The sequence below is a fragment of the Eimeria acervulina genome, genomic scaffold (genome assembly GCF_000499425.1).
Source record: "Eimeria acervulina Houghton genomic scaffold, Eah_scaff245, whole genome shotgun sequence".
Lineage (NCBI taxonomy): Eukaryota > Apicomplexa > Conoidasida > Eucoccidiorida > Eimeriidae > Eimeria > Eimeria acervulina.
Window position 1 is genome coordinate 22,132 of NW_013549978.1, and position 12,519 is coordinate 34,650.

Consider the following 12,519-nt stretch of genomic DNA (forward strand, 5'->3'; position numbering starts at 1 on the left):
CCTAAACCCTAAACCCTAAACCCTGATATATATATATATATATATATATACCCTGTGGATGCAGGGTATCAATGTATTAAAAATGAATTTGTTTAGGGTTTAGGGTTTAGGGTTTAGGGTTTAGGGTTTGCTCGTTTGTTTATTTAGGAGAAGGCGTTTATCTATTTCTTTTTCTTTATATATATATATATATATTATATTCGTTGTTTGTTTTTTATGCTTTGTTTGTTGTGCTTAGCTCTGTGAGAGCCTAAGAGCATCTTTCTTTAGGCATTTTGCTGAGGGTGTAGACCCAGCAGCAGGAGGAGCAGCAGGAGCAGCAGCAGCAGCAGCAGCAGCAGAAGAATTTCGCTTTAATGGTGAAGCAATTACAAACCTTGCTTCATTTAAAAGGCATCTTCAAGCACTTCAGGATTGGCGGTGGGTGTACGGAGAGACACCGGACTTCAGCTGCAAATATAATACCAGGTTCCCCTGGGGATCATTCGTAAGCTAGGGTTTAGGGTTTAGGGTTTAGGGTTTAGGGTTTAGGGTTTAGGGCTTTGATTCAGTGACGGAGGATCACTCGTAAGTTCAGCCTATGGTTTACGGCCTAGGGTTTAGGGTTTAGGGTTTAGGGACTAAGGTTAAGGGTTTTGATTGAGCTTAGGGTTTAGGGTTTAGGGTTTAGGGTTTGTGGGGGAGATATTGAATTCCAAACCTGGCTGTCTGAGTTAAGGGCATCGGGATCGGTGCGTCGCGTTAGGGTTTAGGGTTTATGAGGGTTTAAGGTTTACTAAGGTTTAGGGTTTATTATGGTTTAGGGTTTATGAGGGTTTAGGGTTTATTAGGGTTTAGGGTTTAGGGTTTAGGGTTTAGTTTGCTCTTCAGGAGGTGGGGCTCTCTGTTGAGAAAGGGTTTGTAGATGACTGCGTTATATACAGCGACTGTCTTTATACGGAACTAACTGAGGCCTTTGCTGAAGCCCTTAAAGGTAAACCCTAAACCCTAAACCCTGAACGGGACCCACTCCAGAGGGAGCAGCGCACAACCACCGCTCCCCGCAAACCCTAAACCCTAAACCCTACGCCGTCAAGCTTGTATGTTTCCTGGGGACCCCACTCAGAAAACCCTAAACCCTAAACCCTAAACCCTAAACCCTTTCCTGTGCATCAGGTGCCGCCTACACTGCTGCGGGAGTACACGCCAAGATTACTTCCCTCCGCTGTAAGGACACCCAAACCCTAAACCCTAAACCTTCAAAACCCTAAACCGTCAACAGCTAAACCCTAAACCCTCATCTGAACCCTAAACCCTCAGCTCAAACCCGCAGCCTAAGCCCCCAGCAGCAAAGCTGTGAGAGGCGTCATGCACAAGACTGCAGATTCTTTAGGGTTTAGGGTTTAGGGTTTAGGGTTTGTGTTGCTGCAGCGAAGTTCCCAGGACATGCAGAGAAGGTCGATGAGTTTGCAGAGTGGCTGGCTGAGGCATCTCAGTCTTAGGGTTTAGGGTTTAGGGTTTGGGAGGAAGTACAGAGCAGTAGTTGTTCGGTGTGTGGTGAGAAGAATGGGTTTGCTTCGATGGAGGCATGTGCTTCTGAATCTAGGGTTTAGGGTTTAGGGTTTGGGGTTTACAAGGCATCTTCGGGTTGTTCGCGGTGTATATTAATATTACTTAAATAATATTATTTTATTTATTTATTATTATATATAATTTTTATTATTTTTTATTAGGGTGCTTCTGTTTGTCTGTCTCCATTTATATACACCTCAACACCTGCAGCAACTGCTGCTGCTGCAGCAACTCCTGTTGCAGTTGCTGCTGCTGCAGCAGATGCTGCTGCTACTGCAGGTGCTGCTGCTGCAGCAGATGCTGCTGCCGCAGATGCTGCTGCTGCTGCAGCAGATGCTGCCACTACTGCAGGTGCTGCTGCTGCAGCAGATGCTACTGCAGCAGATGCTGCTGCTGCAGCAGATGCTACTGCAGCAGATGCTGCTGCTGCAGATGCTGCTGCTGCAGCAGGTCTAGGGTTTACTGTCTCTGTCTCTTTTTTTTTTACTTGAGATGCTTAATTTTGAACCTGTGGCTGCAGCGAAACGAAAGGAATATGATTACTTAGGCAGCCAATAGCTAGCTGCAGCTAGCCACAGCTAGCTACGGCCTCACCCAGCTCAGCTAGCTACCGATATCCACAGCTAGCTACAGCTAACCACACATAGCTAGCTACAGCTCGCTGCAGCTAGTCTCAGCTACCCTCAGCTAGGTGTAGCTAGCTACAGCTAGATACACCTAGCCAGCCACAGGACGCTGCAGCTAGTCGCAGCTAGGTGTAGCTAGCTACAGCTAGTTGCAGCTAGCTAGCCAGAGGGAGTACGTCGTTGCGAGCTCCGTCGGGGTGTACAGACAGCTAAAGAAAGGGGCAGTGGAGGAACTTCAAACACAAAAGACCTGCGGATACACCTCAAACTGCCTAGACACCCCACAGCTGCCTAGACACCCCACACTGTGTACACGCCAAAATGCTGCCAGCACATCGGCCTGTACACCCCAGAGCTGCCTATACACTCCAGAGCTGGGTATACACCCCAGAGCTGCCTATACACTCCAGAGCTGCCTATACACCCCAGAGCTGCCTATACACCCCAGAGCTGCCTATACACCCCAGAGCTGCCTATACACTCCAGAGCTGCCTATACACCCCAGAGCTGCCTATACACTCCAGAGCTGCCTATACACTCCAGAGCTGCCTATACACTCCAGAGCTTCCTATACACCCCAGAGCTGCCTATACACCCCAGAGCTGCCTATACACCCCAACTGCCATTCGGGGGTCACCGGCAGCAGCAGCAGACAAACAAAGCCCTCTGCAGCTTAGCCTTCAGTTTTTATAAACCCTAAACCCTTAACATTTATTTTTATTATTTTACAACAAATAAAATGCTGCTGTTCTCTATCAGTGCTGTCATTCAGGTGTTGGGGGCCCCGCGGGGGCCCCCAACCACCCGCATCCAAATACAACCCCCAAACCCTCAACCCTAAACCCTAAACCCTAAACCCTAAACCCGAAGAGCAGCAAGGCGCCATTAGACCATATTTTGCACCTTTAAGTCAATTGAATTTTTGCGTGGTTGGGCTCGGAACCCTAAACCGCGAACCCTAAACCCTAAACCCTAAACCCTAAACCCTTAGCGGCACTGAAGAGAGCTTCGCTGCCTCCTTGACTCCGCTTTGCTCTAAATTTTATTACTCGATTATTGGAAGCTCCACCCTAAACCCTAAACCCTAAACCCCAAACCCTAAACCCTTATTTTTAATAGTAGTAGTATAAACCCTTCACTGACAGGCAGCAGCAGCAGCTCTGCGGCTATGGGGGGGGCCGTAGGCTTGTTGGGGATTCACTGCCGGAACAGCAGCAGCAGCAGCAGCAGCAGCAGCAGCAACGCTGCAGCAGCTGTTGCTTCTCCTGAATATGCGGAGGCTCAGCTGCAGCAGCAGGAACAGCAGCAGCACGAGGATCATCAGCAGCAGCAGCAGCAAGAACAGCAGCAACAGCAGGAGGAGGAGAAGCAGCAACAGCAACAGCAGCAGCAGCAGCAGCAGCAGCACGAGGATCATCATCAGCAGCAGAGAGCATGGGAGGAGTTATCTCTTCATTCTATATCTGACGACAACTTTGATGACTTAGAAGATTTAGGGGGGCCCCCGGGGCCCCCTGCTTCCTTTAATCAAGAGAGAAGCAAGAGCTCTCGAGCTGCTGCTGCTGCTGCTGCTGCATCGTCTCAGCCAGCAGCAGCAGCAGCAACAACAAGAACAAAGCGAGGGAGACCTCGCAGGCGGAGGACCAGCCCTGCAGCAGAAACAGCAGCAGCAGCAGCAGAAGACGTTGATGCAGCAGCAGCAGCAGCAGCAGCAACAGACTGCAGCAGCTTTGACGAAGACGTCCCCTTAGATGCTTCCTCTCTTCTCTCTTCTTCCTTCTGCACAAAGCAGCAGCAGAAGCAGCAGCAGCAGCAGCAGCAGCAGCAAAAGCAGCAGAACAGCGAAGACTCCAAGGAGCATACAAACTCAGCATACACCGACAGCAGCAACAGCAGCAGCAGCAGACGCAGCAGGAAGCGGCTTCGGGGGGGCCCCACAAAGGCGTATATAGAAGCAGAGGACAGCTGCAGCAGCAACCCACCCAGCAGCAGCAGCAGCATCACAACAACCACCAGCAGCAACTGCAACAGCAGCAGCAGCAGCAGCCTCCCCTCCTTAGACGAAGTCAACAAGTAAGCAGCATCCCTTCCTTGCTGGCTTTCACTAGGGTTTAGGGTTTAGGGTTTAGGGTTTGTGCGGTTCAGGGCGACACCGCTGAGTGCACGGAGAAGACAGGCGCTGAACAAGAAAAAGAAATTGCTGCAGCAGGAAGCAGAGGCTCTCGCAAAGGAGGTACCGTTGCTGCTGCTGCTGCTGCTGTTGCTGTTGCTGCTGCTGCTGCTGCTGCTGTTGCTGCTGCTGCTGCTGTTGCTGCTGTTCGTTAGTCATCTGGGGCTTAGCAGATACTCCGCTTGGGTCTGCCGTTGCTGCTGCTGCCGTTGCTGCTGCTGCTGATGCTGCTGCTGCTGCTGTTGCTGCTGCTGCGGCTATTGCTGCTGCTGCTGCTGCTGCTGCTGCTGCTGCGTGTTTAGGTTGAGGTGCTGCGCCAAGAAGGGCCGCTGGATTCAGAAGAGACAAAACAGCAGCACTGGAAGGCGATGCTGCTGCAGCAGCTGCAGCAGCAGCAGGCAGCAGCAGCTGCTGCAGCTGCTGCAGTGACACCTGATGCAGACGGGTAAGTTTATGTCTCTCATCACTTGCTGCTGCTGCTCTTGCTGCTGCTGCTGCTGCTTTTGTTGTTGTTGCTGCTTTTGCTGCTGCTCTGGATGCTGCTCTGGCTGCTGCTTTAATGGGCACGCAGCAGCAGCTGCTGCTGTCATTGCTGCTGCTGCCAGCCAAAGGCGCAGCTGCTGCTGCTGCTGCTGCTGCAGACAACATTAAGGGCGATGTGCTGCTGCTGTTGTTGTTGCTGCTGCTGCAGGTGGGCCCCTCTTGGCTCCAAATTGCCGCAGATAAGGTAATCCTCTGTTGCTGCTGCTGCTGCTGCTGCTGCTTCTGCTGCTGCTGCTGCTCCTTCTGCTGCTGCTGCTGCTGCTGCTGTTTGGTTACTTGAATTGTTCTGTTGCTGGATGCGCCTTTGTGCTGCTGCTGCTGCTGCTGCTGCTGCTGCAGCGTGAGGCTGGCGGTGCTGCGGCGCGACGGGTCAGAGGAGAAAAACAAAAAATTTAATCACGTCCAGCTGCCCAAGGTATGCAGCAGCAGCAGCAGCAGCAGCAGTAGTTGCAGCAGCAGCTGCTAGCGGTAGTAGCAGTTGTTGTAGCAATAGCAGCAGCAGCAACAACCGCAGCAACAGCAGCAGCAGCAACTGCCGCAGCAACAGTTGCACAAGGGTAATGCTCTGTGTTTTTTCGCGTGTAATTATTGCGCTGCTGCTGCTGTTGTTGTTGCTGCTGCTGCTGCTGCAGGAGGCGACTGTGGGGGAGGTTGCTGCTGCAGTAGCAGCAGCAGTTTCGCTGCCAGTTTGCTGCTGCAGGTTAATTGTGTTTAGTCTCGATGGAGACAGAATCCCTCACGAGACCCAAATAGGTATGCCTCCTAAGCCCTAAACCCTAAACCCTAAACCCTCAGGCGAAAAGGTAGTTAATGCCGTTGCTTCTTGCTGCTGCTGCTGCTCCTGCTGCCGCTACTCCTGCTGCTGCTGCTGCTGCTGCTGCTGCTGCTGCGGTGTATAGGCAGCGCCGAGCTCGATATAGAAGAGGGAACGCAAATCGATGTGCTGCTGCCGGCCCCGCAGGGCCCTCTCCCCCATCAGCATGTAGGTGCTAGGGTTTAGGGTTTAGGGTTTAGGGTTTCAAGGGGGACTTGGCTAGCATTCTGAATTAGAGTCTCTTCGTGCAGCAGCACACATTGCTGCTGCAGGTTTTCCTGCTGCTGCTGCTACTACCAGTTCCTTTGCTCCACTACATCTGCTACTGCTACTGCTGCTGCTGCTGCTGCTGCTGCTGCTGCTGCTGCTGCTGCAGGGAGCTGGAGGGGCCTCCCAGTCGCCCCCCTTGCCGGAGGCTGAACACCAAGACGCGGTGCCGCTCGCTGACGGCTCGCTGTTGATACTTGACTAGCTAGCTAGCTAGCTATCTAGCTAGCTAGCTACGTATGTAGCTAGCTATCCATCTATCTATATCTATCAATCTGGCTAGCTAGCTAGCTATGTGTCTAGGTGGATAGCTAGCTAGCTATGTATCTAGCTAGCTAGATACTTGATTCAGACGTTAGTTCTTGCTTGGGTGGCTAGCTACCTGTCTTTGAAGTTGTAGTTAGCTAGCTAGCTAGCTAGCTAACTCGCTAACTTGCACTTCAAAGCCCCGCACCCTTAGCTAGCTGGAAGGTCCTTACGGCTAGCTGCGCAGCTAGCCAGCTAGCTAGCTAGCTATCTAGATAGCTATCTATCCGTCTACCTATCTATTTAGCTAGCTAGCTATCTAGCTAGCTCGCTAGCTAGCTAGCCCAAGAAGGCGTTTCAAGGAGGCTCCCCTGAACGCCTCCAACAGTTCACCCCCCACACCTTCTAGCAGCTAGCTAGCTAGCTAGCTAGCTGGCTGGCTAGGTGTATGTGTGGGGGGCATTTTGTGGGTAGAGTCGGTTGCCTGGGAGCCGTATCCCGCCGATCGTGCTTGCAGCTAGCTACAGCTAGCTGCTGATGAGCTGGTAGTAACTAGCTGCAGCTGCAGCTAGCTACAGCTGTAGCTAGTCACAGCTGTAGCTACCTGCAGCTAGCTACAGCTAGCTGCAGCGCGAGCAGCCGCAGGAAGAGAGTGTCTGCGAATGAATTGACTGCCGCACGACTTGCTGCTTTTTTTTTCAAGTCCCTGGGTTGCTGCTGCTGCTGCTGCTGCTGCTGCTGCTGTCTTGCTGTAGTGAGTTTTTAGTGTTTGTATGTGTTGTTGCCTTCTCTTTGTTTCGCTGCAGAGGGTTTTGAGGTGTATAGACACCTCAATATATATGCAGCAGCGTCTGCATGCAGCAGCCAGCCCCAGCGAATCCATTTATATACCTACTTTAAGTAAAACCCACTTTGTCTAGGGTTTAGGGTTTAGGGTTTAGAAATAAGGGTTTAGGGCTTAGAGCTTAGGGATAGGCTCTCTATGTACAATAAGTGTTAAGCCTTGGCATTAGTGGCTGTCTATGAAATTTAGGGTTTAGGGTTTAGGGTTTAGGGTTTAGAGGCGCGCTTTGCACAGAGTAAACCCTGATGATAGTTAGGTTGGTGTGTAGGGAGTAAAAAGGAAACGAATTTGTTTATTAAATATTTTAAATAAGTTGTTTATAATTTAAAAATATTAATTTTAATTACTTTACGCAGAAATATTGCTGGGGTTTGCTGCGCTTTTGAGGTGTATAGGCAGCCCAACAGTCAAACCACCGACAGCAGTTGGCTGCACTGTTTAATTTGCTCGGTTTTCTTTTTCTTATTTTAAATAAATTATTATTATTTATTTATTTATTTATTCTTCTTTTAATTTAACCCCATTTGATTCCCTCTACTCGCAGTGTCACACTCAGGAAGGAGGGCGGCTCAGGCGCTAAACCCTAAACCCTAAACCCTAAACCCTAAACCCTAGAGGGGTAAACCCTAATTTTAAAACCCTATTTAACGCGCTTTGCCCTCCCTGCAGGGTATTGATCAGTAGGATTGGCATGAGGGGGCCCCCCTAAGTTCGGGGGGCCCCCTAGATCGAGCAAGCAGTCAACCCTTTAAACCCTAAACCCTAAACCCTTACAAACCCTTGCTGAAAGCAGCAGCACCAATTCACTTCTCCGCTCAAGTCTGTCTTTCTTCTTTTCTATGAGTGTGGCGCGAGGGTCTACCTAGGGTTTACCATCTAGGGTTTAGGGTTTAGGGTTTATACTGAGCTTGTGCATGAGTCTCCGACAGCGTCGAGCTGGCAGCGAGGGGGGCCCCCAGGGGGCCCCTTGGGGGCCCCCAGTTGAACCCCTAGAGCAGCAAGAAGGAGAGGGAAGTGCTGAAGAAGATATAGGGGGTCGCCCTGTCAAGCAGCGGCATAGGGGTCCTTCAAGATTCTTTATGCTGTCTTGCTACACTGCTACTCTTTCTCTGCTCTTTCTTGCTTGCGCAATTGGAGGTTAGGGTTTAGGGTTTAGGGTTTAGGGTTTAGGGTTTAGGGATTGGGTTTATGGTTTGGGCGTAGCGCTAGGGTTTACAGGGATGGGTTTTAGAGTTTAGGGGTAGCTTTTAGGGCTGGGATTAGGGTTTAGGGTTTAGGGTTTAGGGTTTGCGTGCAGGCTGCTTCCTGGGGATTTATATCTCCACCCCTCATCTACGGGCTGTTGAAGCGAACATAGAAAACAAGAGTAGGGCCTAAACCCTAAACCCTAAACCCTAATTCTGCGAGCCGAAAACCCTAAACCCCAAACCCTAAACCATAAACCTTGGGTTGTTTTTAAGTATCTCTCGAGTTCTGTAGATTTCTGTTGGATGAATGGAATCTGTTCTAACAACCTCTATTAATTTAGGGTTTAGGGTTTAGGGTTTAGGGTTTAGGGTTTAGGGTTTAGGGTTTAGGGTTTGTGTGCAGGTGCTCCTGGTACACTGAAGATTGATGTGGCGGGTAAAGATTTATTATTTGGAGGGGAGCTGTGGTTCTTCTTTCGTTTGCATAATTCGTCGTCTTTTGCTTTGTCCTTCTTCGTCGAGGACTTTGATGTTTATTATTATCCGATAGGCGCCTCCAGACAGTGTCTCCTTTATCACGGAGGTACAAACCCTAAACCCTAAACCCTAAACCCTAAACCCTAAACCTCAAGCAGTCAGATACTCCCTCCTTCGAACGGCAGATGCAAACCCTATATAACCCTAAACCCTATACACCAGATGATAGACAACAAACAGAATGCAGCAATTTACGAGGAGGGTTTAGGGTTTGGGGATTAGGGTTTAGGGTTTATTAGGGTTTAGGGTTTGCTCCAGGTACCCTCCTCGATAGCAAACAGCGGGCCTTCCAACACCGAGAAAAATTTGCTTCGCCGACTAACCACCCGTGGGCTTACTTCTCGCAGCCAGACAACCAGGTTAGGGTTTAGGGTTTAGGGTTTAGGGTTTAGGGTTTAGGGTTTTTGGAGTTTTAGGATTTAGGGGTGTTAGGATATAAGTGTTGAATGCTTGCAGCGGTTTAGGGTTTGATAGCGTTAGAATAGGGTTTAGGGCTGTTGGATAAGGTGCGTTTAGGGTTTTAGGGTTTTAGGGTTTAGGGTTTAGGGTTTAGGGTTTATGAGGGTTTGTGTGTGCAGCTGGAGGTAGGCCCCCGCGAGGCCCGGCAAGGCAGCAGCGTTGAGGTGGCTTTGCCGTGGCGTGTTGGCCTCCGTCTGAGTTTAAGTGGAGGGGGTGAGAATTTAAAAGAAATAAAAGCAGTCGCAGATGATTGCTTGTCTTACGGGTATGTGCTGCTAGGGTTAGAGATTAAAGCAGCACACACAAATTCCTTCCTTGCACAGGTTCCAATAGCTGGGCCTATTCATATTATTGAAGCTGTTGATTGCAGTGTATCTGCAGCAGCAAAACAAGCATTAAAAAAAATATCCCGTGCATACACCTCAGAAATACTAAAGGGTATGAGTAATACCCCTAATCTATTTTCATCTACATCTACACCTTAATATTTTACTTTTCATCTTTGTTTTTTAAACAAATACACAAATTAAACAAACAAATTTTATTAAGAAACATTCAGATTCTGTCTATTGCATAAGAAGAAGGATTGTTGGGGTGTACATACACCGCGCACAAGGAGGCTAAGCAAACAGCAAGGAAGAAGAAAAACAAACAAAAAACAGAAAATAACGGCAGTAAATATATTTGTTTAAAGTTTTATATAAATTAAATATTTTTATTTTCATTAAAATGACTATTCCATTGCTTAATTAGCAGCAGCCTTACTGCAGCTGCGAGTATACTCGCTCAGGTGTATAGGCAGCTGTTGCTCTATGTATGCATATACAAGAAATATGATAATTAAAAAACTAATTAAAATTATAAGACAGTATTAAGACAAACAAACGAAAAATAAATATAATTGTTTTAAATTGATTTTACAAAGGGGCTGTTCCGGGAATTGAACCCGGGACCTCTCGCACCCTAAGCGAGAATCATACCACTAGACTAAACAGCCGACGGTCATGGAGCCCTAAACCCTAAACCCTAACAAACCCCAAACCCTAAACCCTAACAAACCCTAAACCCTAACAAACCCTAGACCCTATCAACCACTAAACAATCTACCCTAACAAACCCTAGGCGAGAGTCATACCACTAGACTAAACAGCTGACAATCAGAGAGCTCTAAACCCTACGCCCTAACAAACCCTAAACCCTAAACCCTAACAAACCCTAAACCCTAACAAGCCTCTCTAGCAAGGACAACAAACCATAAGCCCTAAACCCTAACAAACTCTAAACCCTAACAAGCCTCTCTAACAAAAACAACAAACCCTAAACCCTACGCAGAACCCCAAATGGGGGCCCTAACAAGAAAGACAAACCCTAATAAACCCTAAACCCTAACAAACCATAATAAGCCCCAGAAAACCCTCATAAACCCTAGGTATATACAAAAGCTGCAGCAAATATTGCAGCGGAGAGTATAGACACACTTAGAGCAGCACTTGCCCTGACGAGAAGGCACAGCACCTTAAACCCTAAACCCTAAAATCCAGCAGATATCTGTACCGTAAACCCTGCGTCTGTTGCTGCTTCTGCTGTTTTTGCTGCTGTCCCTGCTGCTGCTGCTGCGCTAACTAGCAGCCTAGGCAAAGGCTTGCTGCCTCTCCTACTCGTGCTTCTTCTGCTGCTGCTACTATTGCTGCTGCTGCTATTGCTGCTGCTGCTGCTGCTGCTGCTGCACTAGCCTGTAACTGTTGTTAGGGCATGGAGGTCTTTCATTCGCTGCATGAGTTGGTGAGGGGTTTTATATAAATCTATGTTCATTACGATGGGGGCCCCCCCGCGGCCTGCAGCAGCAGCAACAGCAACAGCAGCAGCAGCAGCAGCAAATGCTGCACCAGCACAGGCGGCAGCAGAAAAACCAGCACCAATACACGCTGCAGCAGCAACACACTCTGCAGCAGCAACACAGATCGCAGCAGCAGCAACACCAGCAGACACGCACACTGCAGCAGCTGCTGCAGCTGCAGCAGCAGCAGCAGCTGCAACCCGCTCTGCAGCAGCAGTTGCAGCAGTAGTAGAGACACGCTGAAGCAACCGACTGAAGCCCGCCAACATTCTCTGTCAAACCCCAAACCCTAAACCCTAAACCCTAAACCCTAAACCCTAAACCCTAAACCCTAAACCCTCACTGAGAGTGAATGAGAGTGCGTTGCGCTGCGCTCCCTCAACCAAAACAAATTTTATGTTTGAATTAGACAGGCGAAGACCAGGCAAAAAACTCTTCGCAAAGGCGCTGCACACAAACCCTAAACCCTAAACCCTAAACCCTAAACCACAAACCCTAAACCTTAAGCCCTTTTCTGCCATGCGAATACCGGGGAGCAGCACCAACAGAAAAAACCCTAAACCCTTAGATTTGGCCTCAACCCTAGACAACCTTACCCCCTAAACCCTAAACCCTAAACCCTAAACCCTCGCTTGCCTGTAGAGTTTGTGTTTGCTTGCGGCTCCCCTCAGTTCAATCTTCATAGACTCAACCCCCGCTAATAAAACCCCCCCACACGCGAGCAGCCGCTCTAAGCGGCGACTAGAAGCCATCAATAAACCCTAAACCCTAAACCCTAAACCCTAAACAGCGGGAAGCATACGAGCTCTACTGAGGGGCACCAAGCAAACGGCTGGAACAACCACACTGATGTTGCTGCAGCTGTTACTGGGGTTGCTGCTGTTGCTGTTGCTGCTGCTGCTGTTGCTGTTGCTGCTGCAGCTCTGGCTGCAGCAGCAGCTGGCGCTGCTGCTGCTGTCGCTGCTGCTGCTGTTGCGGCTGTATTTGATTCTACTGCTGTTGCTGCTGTTGTTTTTGTTGCTGCTGCTGCTGCTACCGCTGTGTTTGCTGCTTCTGCTGCTGCTTCATCTGGTGCCCTCTTAACAGCGTAGGAGGGTAGCGAGAACCCCAAACCCTAAACCCTAAACCCTAAACCCTAAACCCTTAAGCAAAAGGCTTAACCAAACAACTGCAAAACAACTAAAGAAATAATAAAAGTAATATACTTCTATATGCTGGGGGCCCTGAGGGGCCCCCGCAGCAGGGGGGGCCCCTGGGGGGCCCCCAGGGGCCTCCCCCCAAGGAGTTGATATCAATATATTAAATTAATTAATATAATATATTATTATATATACTGAGTAAAATATTATATTATTATATTTTTATTTATATTAAATATTATACTAATAACATTTTTTTCTATGAATTAAATTAATTTGTATTTTTTATATTAAAAATT

The 12,519-nt window shown here is 48.9% G+C and overlaps 3 protein-coding genes across 3 annotated transcripts in view; all 3 read left to right on the forward strand.

The window, feature by feature from the left end:
• EAH_00028120 (lipoate-protein ligase a, putative) overlaps window positions 1–1,481 on the forward strand; it is a gene marked incomplete at both ends in the record, with an annotated part of 2,013 nt that extends 532 nt beyond the window's left edge. The window contains 5 exons of the mRNA XM_013396359.1: window positions 291–420; window positions 552–567; window positions 671–731; window positions 871–973; window positions 1,411–1,481. Coding sequence (XP_013251813.1) covers window positions 291–420; window positions 552–567; window positions 671–731; window positions 871–973; window positions 1,411–1,481 — 381 coding nt within the window. The remainder of the gene's footprint in view (window positions 1–290; window positions 421–551; window positions 568–670; window positions 732–870; window positions 974–1,410) is intronic.
• A 1,864-nt stretch (window positions 1,482–3,345) lies between these two features.
• EAH_00028130 (hypothetical protein) lies at window positions 3,346–6,176 on the forward strand (the record flags this gene model as incomplete). Its single annotated transcript, XM_013396360.1, has 8 exons — window positions 3,346–4,250; window positions 4,323–4,410; window positions 4,650–4,792; window positions 5,039–5,074; window positions 5,230–5,305; window positions 5,523–5,643; window positions 5,790–5,872; window positions 6,081–6,176. The coding sequence occupies 8 exons, from the start codon at window positions 3,346–3,348 to the stop codon at window positions 6,174–6,176; spliced, it is 1,548 nt and encodes a 515-aa protein (XP_013251814.1).
• Window positions 6,177–7,975: 1,799 nt separating this feature from the next.
• Window positions 7,976–9,692, forward strand: EAH_00028140 (hypothetical protein, conserved; the record flags this gene model as incomplete). Its single annotated transcript, XM_013396361.1, has 6 exons — window positions 7,976–8,198; window positions 8,359–8,427; window positions 8,652–8,684; window positions 9,044–9,144; window positions 9,364–9,509; window positions 9,671–9,692. 6 exons carry the CDS (start codon window positions 7,976–7,978, stop codon window positions 9,690–9,692), a joined length of 594 nt encoding a protein of 197 aa, XP_013251815.1.
• Between the last annotated feature and the right edge of the window lie 2,827 nt (window positions 9,693–12,519).